At 36.6% G+C, this 12,639-nt stretch overlaps 1 protein-coding gene across 22 annotated transcripts in view; it reads left to right on the plus strand.

The window, feature by feature from the left end:
- OFD1 (OFD1 centriole and centriolar satellite protein) overlaps positions 1–12,639 on the plus strand; it is a 61,837-nt gene that overhangs the window by 9,924 nt on the left and 39,274 nt on the right. For 19 of the 22 annotated variants that reach the window (XR_006277521.1, XM_038387250.2, XM_043503928.1 and 16 more), the window contains exons 8-14: positions 1,595–1,768; positions 4,414–4,520; positions 5,370–5,489; positions 8,110–8,183; positions 8,537–8,628; positions 8,769–8,958; positions 10,081–10,211. Coding sequence is in view for 21 of the 22 variants with exons in the window: in XM_038387250.2 (XP_038243178.1) it covers positions 1,595–1,768; positions 4,414–4,520; positions 5,370–5,489; positions 8,110–8,183; positions 8,537–8,628; positions 8,769–8,958; positions 10,081–10,211 (888 nt within the window). In the remaining variant the exon portion in view is untranslated. The remainder of the gene's footprint in view (positions 1–1,594; positions 1,769–4,413; positions 4,521–5,369; positions 5,490–8,109; positions 8,184–8,536; positions 8,629–8,768; positions 8,959–10,080; positions 10,212–12,639) is intronic. The other 3 variants (XM_043503961.1, XM_043503963.1, XM_038387257.2) reach the window with 1 other exon arrangement.

Raw genomic sequence — 12,639 nt, forward strand, 5'->3', positions numbered from 1 at the left:
ATAATAGTGCATTTTGTTTTTTATTTTATAACCCAAAACAACTGAATATAATTCCCTCAAGTTTAACAAAAAATCCCTTTGGACAACACGTCTACAACAGATCTTTGAGAGCTGCTCTTAGACATGGGGATACAATATAAGCAAACCTCTTGTATCATCTTTCTTTAGGGGGGTAAATATATCAGAACTTCCTGGTGCCTTGTTTACATCAGCTGAATTAGTGGTAGCACTAGTGGGGATTTTTTGTGTATAATTCCCCAATATAGACATGATCTTACTGTCACTAAAGGCTTGCGCAAGTTTTTGTGTAGAAACCTTTGCATTGGTTTAGTTAAATTGGTGCAACCCTTTGTGTGGACAATCATAAATCAGTTTAGAAATGGCTTATAGCAATTTAGTTTAAATTGATTCCTTAATGGCTTAAGGTGTAAATTAAATCAATATAAGCCATCTATAAACAATTTTAAGTGTCTCCACACTTGTGGTTGCATATGGTTTAACTAGCTCAGTACAAGTTTGTGTGCATAGGCCCTAATTCCCTGATCAGAGGTCCCGGGCTGTACTTTTTTCCTATCTAACTTCTGTCTTCTCTCGGTTTTCACATTTTCCCTATTCTCTTTCATTTAGTACTTCCATTCATTCTCTCTCTCACTTGCATTCTCTCATCCATTTTCTCTCTGACTGTCTCTTATGCATCCTTGCAATCCCATTTATTTTCTTTCCCTCCCACTCATATAAGTACACTCACACACTTTCTCTTCCCTAGGCAGAAATGCATGCACATTCCTCAGATAGCTCAATCCCTCTTTCTCATACACACTCGAACAGACTCCTAAATCTTCCGTTTGTATTCACACAATTTTCCAATAGTGCTCAGAATTCCCTGGCTGAGGATGACTCCTCTTTCTCTGGCACACATCTGCTCTGTTCCCAAAAGATTGACTTCCAGTGGGCATGAGCAGTTCAAAGCAGGTCTGCTTCTGCCTTTGGCCCCACCACCAGGCAAACATGGTTCTTTGGGAATGGGTCGAGAATGGAGACCCAGTCAGAAGAAGAATTAGGGAATTGGCATTCTTTATTTGCCAGTCATGGAACGTCAGGTTGGAGAGTGGGACATTTAATTAGCTGCCTTACCTCATCTCTTGCTCTGTTCCCCTTCTGTATGTACAGGAGTGAGTAAAAAAAATGACACAATTTAAGCACAGAGAGCAGTGGTAACCCCTTTAGTGCAATGCCCTATATCTAGTTCACTTATGCCTAAAGGTGCTATTATCTATATTTGTAATCTGCTTTGAGATCCTAGATGGAAGGTGTAAATATGGAAGACCTTTCAGTCATATATGCTTCAAAGGTACTTTTATCACAGAGAAGTTTACATACATTGACTAAAAAGATTAACACATTTAATTAGACATTTCTGTTTAGTTTCTCAAAGGGAATTCAGTATGCTACAGTGATCAACAGTGTAAACAAGCTATTTGCCAGTAAGTGCATATGTCTGAACGTCAAATTTAACCTAAAAGAGAGGATTTTGTTTATATTTTTTGTGATCAAGTGAGGGATATTTACTTTGTTCTTCTCTTACATGTAACAGTTACAACATTTCAAAGAGGTTGAAATAGCAAAGATTAGAATGGAAGAGAAAGCACAATGCCAGAAAGAAGTTTCTGATTTGCGTCGAGAGTTTGAAAGGACAAACCAAGCCAAGTCAGAGGCTCTGATTGCTCGTGAAAAGAATGCTATTGAAAGACTTCAAAAACAACAGGAGGTAATGTTTAAAAATAATAATTGGATCCAGTGCTAAGTGGTTCAGTTAGTTAATGAAATTGCCCTTTGATCTTTGAAGGAACTACATTCAGATCCTACTGGGTCATAAGTGAAAAAGAGTTTAATAGTTCTCTCTTAATCCCACATCAGGAAAGCACCACGCAGATTGGTATATTTAGTGATTTCAGGTTCTCAGTGACAATGGTGATGAGTATGGTATAAATATGTAAATACATTGGAGTAGCTGCGGTGCTGCAGAAAAAGAGTAAATGTAATATAGATATCGTTATATGTATGAATCCCTGTTCTCCTTTCAGAGTATTGAGGATATTTTTAATGTCAGTCTTAGATGGCTGCTTTATAGGTTTTTCTTTTCTGATTATTATGGATGTTATGATTTTCTGTTTTTCTTACTGTAGTTTTCTTTTTAGAAGTTGAAATAGAAAAAATTATAAATAAAATGGAACACAGTATTCATGGTATGGACATACCATCCATGTATATAATTACATTGTTATCTATTCAGTATTTATTCAGTATCCTTTTTAATATAACCCGAGGTGCTGTTTGCATTTTTGACCACTGTCATGCATTGATCAGATGTGTGAGTCCATGACTTCTAGGTCTTCTTACAGCATGGTAATTTAATCCACTGTTAATTTAGAATCCAAAAATGTGTATGTGTGGTTCAGATTGTTCTTCCCAATGTTTATTACTTTTCTCTTGATGTCAAGGAATTTTGCCTGCCACCATGTTGCTGTCTTGGATCTGCTCTATTCTTTACTAAACAGAATAATTTTGTGTCATCTACAGATTTTTGCCACCTTACTGTTTCCCTCTCTTTCCAGAACATTAATTTTTATATTGAGTAACACCAGTCCTAATATGGATTTTTGAGCACTTTGCTTTTGACCTCCTGCAATGTTGAAAATTAGCCATTTTATTCCTCTTTTCTGTATTTTGTTTTTCTGGTCCATGACAAAACTTTGCCTCTCACCCTGTGACAACTTAATTTCCTTCATAGTCATGTCCTTAGAAACTTCTATGAAATCTGCCTACTTTATGCTATTACTCCCACTTTCATGAACATGAAATTAATTAAGTTATTAAAAAAGGTCTGGATCAGCAGATTTGTCAAGTGATTGTGGATGCTGGGTGCTATTGTCAGTTTTTGATTTTTGAGACCAAGTACATGCTTCATTTACTTGCTGGGTTGTCCCAGCAAAGAGACCAGCAGCTCCACTGAGCTAAGTGGTTTTGTATTGCAGATAAAAGATCACGTAGATCTTTTTAGTAGAAGAACGTAATCTCAGGAAAAGCACTGGAGATCAAATTTCTCTAGTTATCCAAAACACAGGAACAGGAGACAGTGGCTGTTCCAACTTTTCCGACACTTGTACAATGCACCTGAATTGCAAATTTGATAGGACCACCTTTGGGATAGAGAGGTCATTCAGTCTTCATGCTCTTAGCCTTTCTGCAGAGGCACATGATTTGTTTCTTTTTCAAGCTTAAGAACTAAGAACAGAGAGTATTTTATTAGTAAGAACTGGGCTGTAGATGTGACATCTGGTATTGCCATTATGATCACAGGGAAGATTCTTTTAGAAGGTATTGTTTGGTTTGGATAGTCTAGAATGTAGAATTGGAGGCAGCTGCTAATGGAACCAGTATTTTGAAGAAAGTTTAGCTTTAAAGCAAGAATACAGAGTGCATTTTCTCTGTTAACTTTACATTATTCAAATTTTTTTAAAGTTTCTTATATATATATTTTTTGTATGCAGTGTTGTAGCAGTGTTGGTCCCAACATATGAGCGAGACAAGGTGGGTGAGGTAATATCTTCTCTTGGACAAATGCTTTGTGTAAGCTTGAAAGGTTCTCTTGCTCAAGAACAGAAGTTGGTCTAATAAAAGATATTACCTCACCCACTTTGTCTCTTTAATTCTTTTTTTGTTAATCTAGTTAAGATAGGGACAAAACTGCTCTTACCTATATTTGTTTTTTCTCTTGTAGTTTTGGTATATTCTAAAGTTTGTATTTGTGTGTGGTAATTCTGTGTTATAAATAAATCTTTCTTTTTGTTTTATGACTTTTGAATCTGTGCAGCGTTCTAAAAGATACATTACTTGATAGCAAGTAATAACTTTCAAGTGTGTTAACCCTAAATAAAGTAGAATACCAGACACTCCCCAGGTTACGCAAGACCCGACTTTCGCAAATTTGCACTTACGAAAAAAGTTTCATAAGCCAGAGATAGGATTTTCGAGTTGCGGAAAGTTTTGTGTAACGTACAGGTATATGTTTCTGACTTTTGCAAAATTTGACTTACGCAAGGCTTTCCGGAACAGAACGATTGTGTAAGTCAGGGGGGTGTCTGTAAAGGAAGCAGCCCCTGGTGACTTAGCCCCCAGTTAGTGCAAATCAGTTGTTACTAGCAAGCTATGCAAATAATATTTGTCAGGATCAAACCAGTTCCTGGAGCGAGGTCTGTAACATTTATGTTTCTAATTTTTATACCGTTGATGTCTTATGTCTTGCCTCTCTTGCCACTCTCTATGAATTTACTGATTACTAAATTATTTTAATTTAAATGTCAATTTTTTGTGTAAAAATAAAATGAATAGAAGTAATATTTTCTGTTGTAGATTGAAGCAAAGGAGGTTTATACACAAAGACAAAGTCTGCTGAAAGATATTGAAATGATAAGAACCAGAGAGGCAGAACTAAAGCAAAGAATTGAAGGTTTTGAACTGTGAGTCACTCTAGGTCATGCATTTACCTCTGGTGTTGCTTTGTTTGTAGAAAGCATGTTTCAAGATGTTGCAATTTTTATGAAATTGAAATTTGTTTTATTTATCTCTAAATATGATATGCTACATTTGAGTAATATGCAGCTGCATCTAGCAGTAGGGGCATCCTGTGCTAAGAGGCCTATTTTTGTTCTCGGCAAAAGAGCCTGGCACTACTTCAGAGAGACTGAGGAACTGGACTTCTGCTTTGAAGTCATTAACTTAAAAAGCAGTATGTAATCCCAGCACCAGCAAGGCAACTGTAGTGACAAATTTACATTTGTTGATTTCGCCATGATACATACTGTGAGTGCACATTTAATAAAAGATGTGTGTTTCTTCTGTAATTAAAAAACCCCAAAACTAATTCTTGCCTGCTTTCCAACATTCTCTAATCTGTTAGTATCTTGTGTTTTTTGTAAGAAAGAAGAAAGCTATTTTCCCACTAACAAAAGTTACTTTCTTGTCTAGCCAGCAGAGGGTGCTGATAGAGTGGTGAGCTGAGCACCCTTTGTAAAATGGAAGAACTAAACAACATCCTTACTGTAATACTTTGTTTTCAGCAGTTGCAAATCTGGTTGTTTATACAGTTGATCATTCTGTCTCTTTAACAGTACAGCTTAGTATGTGTCACTTTTCATTTTTCTTAGTGAATGATAATGATAGGTCTGATCAGAATTTTAAATTGCCCCAAGATAACCCATCACACTTTTGAGTTTCATAAATGTTGTGTAATTAAAAAAAACTTTCTGAAAACTCTGGCATATCATAAATATAATTGCTCAGTGTCAGCATATTTCTCATTATATCAGGGCTCAGAAACTTCAAGAAGAAAAAAATAAAGCTGTTGATGATGCACTTCGACGTCGGGAGATAGCTGTGAAGAACATTGAGGAGACTTACGAACAAAAGCTTAAGAATGAACTCCTGAAGTAATTTGTTCTTTTGCCTCTAATAGAGAATATATATTTCACATGAGAATAGAATGCGAAAAATGCCATGGGAATTACCAATGAGAACTGTAAAAAAGCAAGACTTGAATATATAACACTTAGCATTTTTATTTTAATCAGTTTGTGACTTATTTATCTTATAAGATGTGGTGAATACATTTCATAACCAAAAAAGTTAAAACAATTATGCCTTCTAACGGGTAGAAAAAACCCACTATATGTAATGACATTCTTCTGTCCATAGGGCTATAGAATTATAACAGTTCACACTTTGTCTCCCTAGCTGTGAAGAAAAAGTGACATGAATCTGTAGGGCTGCTGGACAGGCAGATGCAGAGTATCATTGGTGATCTCTTTTGACCAGTGCTGAAATACTGAGTAATTTGAAGAACTGAAAGGAGGCAAGGTGTATGAAGCCAATATTAAGGGAGTTTCAAGGGTTACTTGCTGAAGGGACGAGATGAAACACTTTTTAAAAAGGAAATGTAAAGGGATTTTCTTACCCTGTGAATTATTTTTTGAAATAATAAGCTGTTTAGTGCAGACTGGTACATGTCATAGACCATACCTTTCTGCTGGCCCCCAACTCCCTGAAAACAACCAAAGAAAACCCTGTTCTTAAAAAGTTCTTTGTAAACTAGCTTCTTTTTCCCTTCAAAATGTCCTTCTCTTCCCAGCAAGACCAATCTTTGTCCCCCACAAATTCATCTTGCCTAGCTCCAAAATCATCCATTTTTCCTCACCCCAAAATCCATATCTCTTCACAAAATGTTCTCCTCCTCCAAATTCAGCAGTATCCAAAAATAAATCCACTTGTACCTCCAAAATAACGTCTCGACCTTCACTTCTAAAAAAATATTAATCTTGACCACTGCCTCCCAAAACTTCATTTCTGTCTTTAGTCATTGGGGCTGAAGAATTGGAAGAGATTGATTGTTCTCCTGGATAAAAGCTGCAGGGTTTGATGCGCTGCACAAACTGGATAGGATAAGCAATGTTCTCTGTTCCTCCCTTCTTTGCTGGGCGATGGTCACAGTTTGATTTATGTGGACAATGGAGGAAGAAGCTCTATATCATTTATCTGTGTATTTTCCTTGCAGTTTTCATGTTTGGTGGCCAGCAGCCAGGATAGGCATCTAAGTGAAAAGTGAGATGTGTATGGCATCAGCTGTTTGACAGTGGAAAATGATGGCACCTAACCTGAGATTCTTTTGTACTCTCTCTCTGTGATATGAGCAGTGATCATCTGAGGCCTGCTGATTGTGTTGTTGCAAGAAAGTGCTCCCAGGACATGATTGCTCATGCCCACAGAATTAAATGAATCAGTCCTCCAGGCAGGGGGAGGAAATCAACTCACCAGCTAAACACATAGTTATCCACAAGCTCAGCCAGGACCTATTACCTAATAATGAACAGTGCAAGCACTGCCTCTTCTAACATGAATTTATTCAAATGGTAGAGGAGAGGTATAAGACAATTGATTTCAGTGAGAATGAAGTGTCACCTGAAACAGAGTGGCTTAGGAACAGAGGGCAGTTAGATGGATGCCACTAAGTGACCAACCTTAGGCAAACATGTCATCTCCCTGTGCCTTGTTTTACTTATCTAGTAAATTACTTTTTAGTACGAAAGTAGCTAAATGCTAAACAGAGCACCTACCTCACAAAAAGGGTTTAGTGGCTTCATTTGTTAATGTTTGTAGAGCTCTTTCAGATCTTATCAGGGACTATTTTAACGGAGAGTGTTATTTATGTTACAGTAGTGTCTAAAATATTTTAAGCACTGTACAAACACACAGGAAAACACAGTCTCTGTCCTGAAGATCTTAGTCTGTATCTACTTATTACAAAATGAATTTAGCTATCTATCAATAGCTCTAGGATCCTGTCTGACAATTAAAATGTGACATACAAAAATTAAAGTATAAAAGCTATTATTATGTATTACAAAACTTAGAGGGAGAGAATAATTATAAATCCAAACAAAAGAAAAAATAGACACATAAGTTGAAGGAACTCAGATTAATGAATTTCTGTTACAGAAAATGGTTGACTTTGGATATAAAAGTTGGGAGACTTGTGATTAATTCAATTTGGATTATAAAATCACATTTTTGACAATTGTATAGTTTCAATTATATATGTTTTAAAATATTTGAAAAATAATGAAGACTTACTGTGAATATTGACTGTGTTCAGTACCATTAATCTTTGCTGAGCACTGGGGATAAACTGCTCTTTTTTTCTGGAAATCATAAAGTGAGTGATCAGAAAAGTGAGGATTTATTTATTTGTATACTCTTGTACTGCAATCACGATTAGGGCTTCAGTGACCTGGACATTGTACAAAGATGCAAGAAGATAGGATAACTGCTTCAAAATACTTACAATTTAATTAGGGCCTGATCCTATAAAGTGTTGAGCACCCACAGCTTCCATTGATTTCAGTGGGACTTGAGGGCACTCAGTATTTGCAGGTCAGGACCTTGATGAAGTTCCACTGTAATTAGCATATAGACAGTTTGATAGGTAGTTAAAGCTGAGTCTGGGGACATTCAGAATTCTTTTGCTATGGTGGTTAGTAACTTTTTCCCCCCCAGATACCAACTCGAGTTGAAGGAAGAATATATAACCAGAACCACTAGGGTTACTGAAGATGAGAAAAAGAATAAAGGTAACTAATCTCTTTCAGAGATACTCAACAGCCATTGTTTATCTTGTAGCTTGTAATAAGAGGCAACAAAGCAGTATTTCTAAACAAATATAGTGTATTTAATTGAAGTTGGAGAAAGAGAGGATCATCTTTAGACTTCTAAGTTGGTGCTTTGGAAAAAATAATATATAATCATGTAATTAAAGACTGTATCATGCATATGCACAAACCTTGCCAAATTAAGGTTGCTCTGGCAACCTTAATTCTGGCTTTTCTTCACTTTTGAGTGTTTGACTTTGCAACCTTAATATTTTTATATAGTTTTTGGTGTGAGATACACATTAACCTACAGAAACTGTTTATGATCCTTACAGAGAAGGCTATGCTGTTGCGTGAAGAGACCATTGCTGTTAATTCAAAGAAGGAAGAACTCAAACAAGTTGTATCACATGCAAAAGAGCTTGAGGTAATTGTGAGCCTGAATTTGGAGACTACACTGTTTGATTAGTACATTTGAACTGTTTTGTGATACCTTTTTAGAAATAATATGTGGTACAAAGTGTATTCTTGAGAAACACCTTAAGAAGTCTGTGACATGTTTTTTAGCTGGAGCTGGATTCAGTAAAGGCGCAGGTGCTATTGGTAAACAAACAGAATCAGTTTTTGAGAGAAAAATTGAAAGAGATTGCGGACTATCCCTTGTTAAAGGAAGAGAAACTGGAGCTTCAGGAGCAAAATAAACTACTTAGACAACAACTGGAGGAGACTCGCAATGAAAACCTGCATTTCCGAGACAGTTAGTGTTAACATATTTTATAACTTTCCTTTTCTCATTTTACAGAAGGTTTCCATTAAAGTAAACACTTTATTTCATGACTGTTAAAAGGCTACTAAATTTAAGAATATATGTAAAATGAAATTAACACTCTGCTTTAAAAAACTGTTATAATACTTGGTTTTGCTCCTGCTTATCCCTGTTTTGTCTTTTCATTTATTGTTGTTTTTTCCAGAGTTCCTAGTATCACAAGTATTGGGTGATGATTTTTTTATTAGTGTCCCTGGACATTTCATGGGACAGTGGTAAAAGCACGTCAATTCTATTTTCTTCATCTGTTTCTCCTCAAAGGATCACAAGTCCTTAAATATAGTCGATTTTTTTGTTTCACTTTCCAAAAGCTGGTCTTGTGGTTACAGCACTGGACTAGGAATTAGTAAACCTGGGTTTAATTCCCAGATCTGCCACTGATTTCCTGCATGATATCAGTCAAGTCATGTAATCTCTTTGTCTCCTTTTCCCATCTGTAAAATGGGGACAATGATCATTCCTCTGTCTTGTCAAATTTACATTGTAAGCACTTTTATGGAAGTCTCTCACTGTTTGCACAATGGAACTCTGCATTCAGGTGCTACTAAAATACAAAAATACTAATTATTGATAATACCCTCTCTTTCCTTTCATCTCCCAAAACACCATTTTTTTCAACCACAGCATTATTTATTGTGGTTAGTAGAGGACAAAGGCTTCTGCAAATGACTATTTTGATAGACCTGACCTCTGTTGAATAATAATCTATTGTCTTGTAATGCGCATCTGCATTTATAAAACATGTTGTGTTTGAAGACCACAGATGGACAGTACATTCAGGTTCAGATAACACAGGAACGAGTTGATTCAGGTAAATAACTTGCAGAGTAGAAAACTTCCTGCCTAACTCAGAGGGAGGCACACAAAGTTCAGTCTCTAGAAGAAACAGATACCCCAAAAAGTGTATATAAATTAAGTTTTTACTATTTAAGACCTATTGTAGTCAGGAAAAATATTTCAGTTTTAAGCTTCCAGGGCTTGGTTATAAATAGTGAATATTCATTTTTAAGTATCTTATAAAATATCTCCTGATATTGTTCTTTTATGTGAAAGAGTTAACTCAGCCATCAGCTGAACATGTAGCCTGCCAGGCAGAATTGAGGAGAGTTGAACATGCTAAAAAGCTGGAACAGGATGAGTTTGAAACCCATAAACAACTTCTGGAAAAGAAACTGCAAAGTGAGGTAAATTCTTCTCTTTTCATCTTAATAGTGTAAGTTTTTTTTCTGTCATTTTGTAAACAGTTACACCTGTCCCATTGCAGGAGGTATTGGAGTGCTTTAATTCAATTTTTTCTTAAAAATAAATAAATACAATTTTAAAAAAATCAACCAAACAAACCTGTGTTAAACCTAAGATTTTTCAGTACTCATTTACTATAGGTCAATACTGCTGATGAAACTGGAAAAAAAATACAAATTTGGCTGGACCTAGAAGCACTTACATTAATTTTGATGAAAATGAGCATCTGTGCTGGTAGAAATGGAAAAATGTTGCAGCCAACACAGGGGAATTCTTTATTAAACCTTATCCTAACAGATAAAGAGAAACTGGTCACAGAACGAAAAATTAGTGGTGGCTTAGGTACACGTGATCGTGATTTGATTATATTTATAATATACAAACAGAGTAAAGTCCAGACCAGTAGTATATACATGTGGTGCTATAATAGGGCTACTTTCACAAAGCTGAAAACAGTTATGAGCCAAATCAGCGAGAAGGAAGATTTTTGTCAGAAAAAAGTGAATGATAGTTGGGAATCGTTTAAGAACACCTTTAGTAGATGCCCCCAAACCCACAATGGAGGAAGAATGCCATATTAGTTAAAAATCTGTACTGGTTTAGAGGTGAATTGAGGGCAGCTATAAAAAGTGTGTGTGTGTGTTTGTGCGTGTGCACGCGTGTGTAAAAAACAAATGGAAGAAAGGGGAAGTGGATACTAATGAATATAATTCAGAAGTTAGGAATTATATAAAATTATTAAGGGAAACCAAGGGACACAAGGAGAAAACTGTAGCCCACAGAATTAAGGACAATAAAATGGAGCTTTTTAAATATATTAAGAACAAAAAGAATCCTGACAGTGGTATTGGTTTGTAACTAGATGGAAATGGTATAGTTATCAATAGTAATCTAAAAAAGGCACAAGTGTTCAATAAATATTTCTGTTCTGATTGGGGTTAAAACTGGGCTATAATCTTATATGGTGATGCTAACACTTGTTCATTCCACTGGTATCTCTGGAAGGTGTTAAACCGAAGCTACTAAAGTCAGAAATTTTTAAATAAGTAGGTCCAGATGCATCCCAGAGTTTTAAAAGAGCTTGCTGGACTGTTAATGTTGATTTTCAATAAGTCTTAGAACACTGGGGATGTCCCAGAAGACTGGAAGATAGCTAATGTAATGCCAATATTTAGAAAGGGTAAACGGGGTGACCTGGATATTTATAGGCCTGTCAGTCTAACATTGATCCCAGGTGAGCCAGATAATGCAGTGTCTGAGAAGGGACTCGATTAATAAAGAATTAAAGTAGGGTTATGTAGTTAATGCAAATCAATGTGGGCTTATGGAAAATAAATCTTGTTAAACTAACTTGATATCTTTTTTTGATGAAGTTATAGATTTGGTAAATAAAGATAATAGTGTTGACCTTAGACTTCTGTAAGGTGTTTGACTTTGTACCACATGACGTTTTGATTAAAAACTAGAACTAAATATTTACTCCATTTAACATGGAACTGATTAAATGGATTAAAAACTGGCTAACTAATAGGCCTCAAAATGTGATTGTAAATGGGTAATCGTTATCAAGCAAGTGTGTTTCCACTCGGGTCCCACAGAGATCGGTTCTTGGGTCCTGTGCTATTTAACATTTTTACAGTGACCTGGAAGAAAACAAAATCATCACTGGTAAAGTTTGCAGTTGTTAAGTGTTGAAGGCTGGAACGTTGTTGCTGTGGTAGCGCTGTTCAGGCTGCTAAGCTGTTGCCGCTGCTCAGTGCTTCTGTTCTTGGAGCTCCAGTGTTATCAGCACTAGCAGATAGCGCAGCCTGCTAATTCAGCAGACCTCTGTGTTACTCATAAATAGGGCCCTACCAAATTCATTGTTCATTTTGGTCAATTTCACGATCATAGGCTCTTAAATGTAAATTTCATGATTTCAGCTATTTAAATCTGAAATTTCACGGTGTTATAATTGTAGGGGTCCTGACCCATAACGGAATTGTGTGGGGGTGGGTCGCAAGGTTATTGTAGGGGGGGTTGCAGTACTTCTACCCTTACTTCTGCACTGCTAATGGCGCAGCACTGCCTTCAGAGCTGGGCAGCTGGAGAGTGGTGGCTGCTGGCTGAGAGCCCAGCTCTGAAGGCAGAACTACTGCCAGCAGCAGTGCAGAAGTGAGGATGGCATGGTATGTTATTGCCACCCTAACTTCTGTGCTGCTGCCTGCACAGCTTGGCTCTCAGTCAGCAGCCGCCACTCTTCTGCACTGCTGCCTTCAGAACTGGGCAGCCGAAATAAGGTGACATGGTACGATATTGCCACCTTTACTTCTGTGCTGCTGCTGGCAGGGCACTGTCTTCAGAGCTCTGTGCCCGGCTAAGAGACATCTC

Source organism: Dermochelys coriacea, chromosome 1, assembly GCF_009764565.3.
Source record: "Dermochelys coriacea isolate rDerCor1 chromosome 1, rDerCor1.pri.v4, whole genome shotgun sequence".
In the NCBI taxonomy this organism is placed as follows: Eukaryota; Metazoa; Chordata; order Testudines; family Dermochelyidae; genus Dermochelys; species Dermochelys coriacea.